The 1,542-nt window shown below is 32.5% G+C and overlaps 1 protein-coding gene across 1 annotated transcript in view; it reads right to left on the bottom strand.

Moving 5' to 3' along the window:
• Nucleotides 1-770: 770 nt before the first annotated feature.
• The window catches only part of LOC119594169 (transmembrane protein 134-like), a 3,499-nt gene continuing 2,727 nt past the window's right edge, over nucleotides 771-1,542 (bottom strand). The window contains exon 3 of the mRNA XM_037943240.1: nucleotides 771-1,121. Coding sequence (XP_037799168.1) covers nucleotides 943-1,121 — 179 coding nt within the window. The 3' untranslated portion in view covers nucleotides 771-942. The remainder of the gene's footprint in view (nucleotides 1,122-1,542) is intronic.

Genomic DNA, 1,542 nt, shown 5'->3' with positions numbered 1-1,542 from the left:
GGAGAAATAAAAGAAAGATAAAAAGGGACACAAGCTTAAACCTAACATTAAAAAATGTACTACTACAGCATATATGGCTGTTTCACACTTACTTCTGCAATCTGTTATGTCCAACTTCATCCTCTGAATAGTTGGCAACAACACCAGAACTCAAGAATATAATTTTCCTATTTGCACACATAACAAATGCTGTTGTGCTCCAGCAGCACTACATTTTCTGTAATTCAGAAACTAATCATATATGACAAATTAAAAGTGAGACTAGCCAGAGACTCCAATGATCCAAGTTTAATATTTACTTTTCATATAAAAAAAAAACTATTAATAACAATAAGTACCAGTACCCCTTCTATAATGAAAATTCAAAAAAGGGAATGGCAAGAGAATACTGAGAATCAATGAAAACTGCCAAAACAGATGCCTTCATTAACATTACCCTAAATCAACCATGAATTCATGATACAGAAACTACAAAAGTACAGAAACATGGCTATATACAGTGACAAACATTTCATCCTTCTATATGGTATTTCTGCCTATATAAAATGCCCTTTTTCATTACTACTCCTATTAAGTCATTCTCCCAAAATTTTTCCTTGTGAATCTATGTCATTGGCACAGAGGTTTTGAGGAAAATATTTCACTGAGATTAAGTAATAGTTAGTTACTGGGATACTATCACCAAGTAAGTGATTCATCTAAATACTGAGATTCACTTTGGGCAAAAAACACATTTTTCAGAGATTTACAAACAAAAAAGAAAGATCATGTGGTGCATATATGTATATAATTATCTCAGACAATCTGATCTCCCTCTGACTTCTTGAACTAATGTTACAAAATTGAAAATATACAAGAATTCCATTATATAATCACTACATGCACAATATTAAATTTCCTTTTCATTTTTGGTTAACCTTAGAACTCTTCCCGGAGAATGTATCAGTTGAACAGCGGAAGATTGTAGAAGTCATAGCCACGCCTGCCCGAAACGGCAAAAATGACGTAGACAATGTGATACGCCCCGGGAATGAAGCATATAAGGCCGGTAATGATGAATACAATACCTGAGACTCCTTCAATGGGTATGACTTGAACAACAACTCCAGTCACAAGGAGGGCTGGAAGCAAATGGGGTGATTACAATTTTGAAAAAGGGGGATTTTGTGTTCCCTACCCACTGTATTTGTGTTTTATTATTTTTGCTTAGCTCTCCTTACGTATACAAAGTTAAAATAGCACTAAAGGTAATAGTTTATGATGACTCAATCACGATCAATTTTCAAAGAATGCTTCATTGTATTTCTTTATATTCAGAAAAAATATTGGGCAAGTGGAATATGAACATCTCTATGAAGCTTTATGTTCATTTAGCAATCAGGTTTATACTTTACAGTGTTTATACTTTACATGAAAATTATAAAATCTGCTGAGAAAAAATATGCATGTAAATTACACAAAAAAATTAACAAAATCTGCCCTAGCTTTTCATAGTATTAATGAAAATGAAGATACATTTTTAAAAAACAATTAGTCAATCAG

This window comes from Penaeus monodon, chromosome 33 (assembly GCF_015228065.2).
Source record: "Penaeus monodon isolate SGIC_2016 chromosome 33, NSTDA_Pmon_1, whole genome shotgun sequence".
NCBI classification, from domain to species: domain Eukaryota; kingdom Metazoa; phylum Arthropoda; class Malacostraca; order Decapoda; family Penaeidae; genus Penaeus; species Penaeus monodon.
The sequence above is the reverse complement of the archived record's forward strand: the minus strand, read 5'-3'. Positions and strand labels throughout refer to the sequence as shown.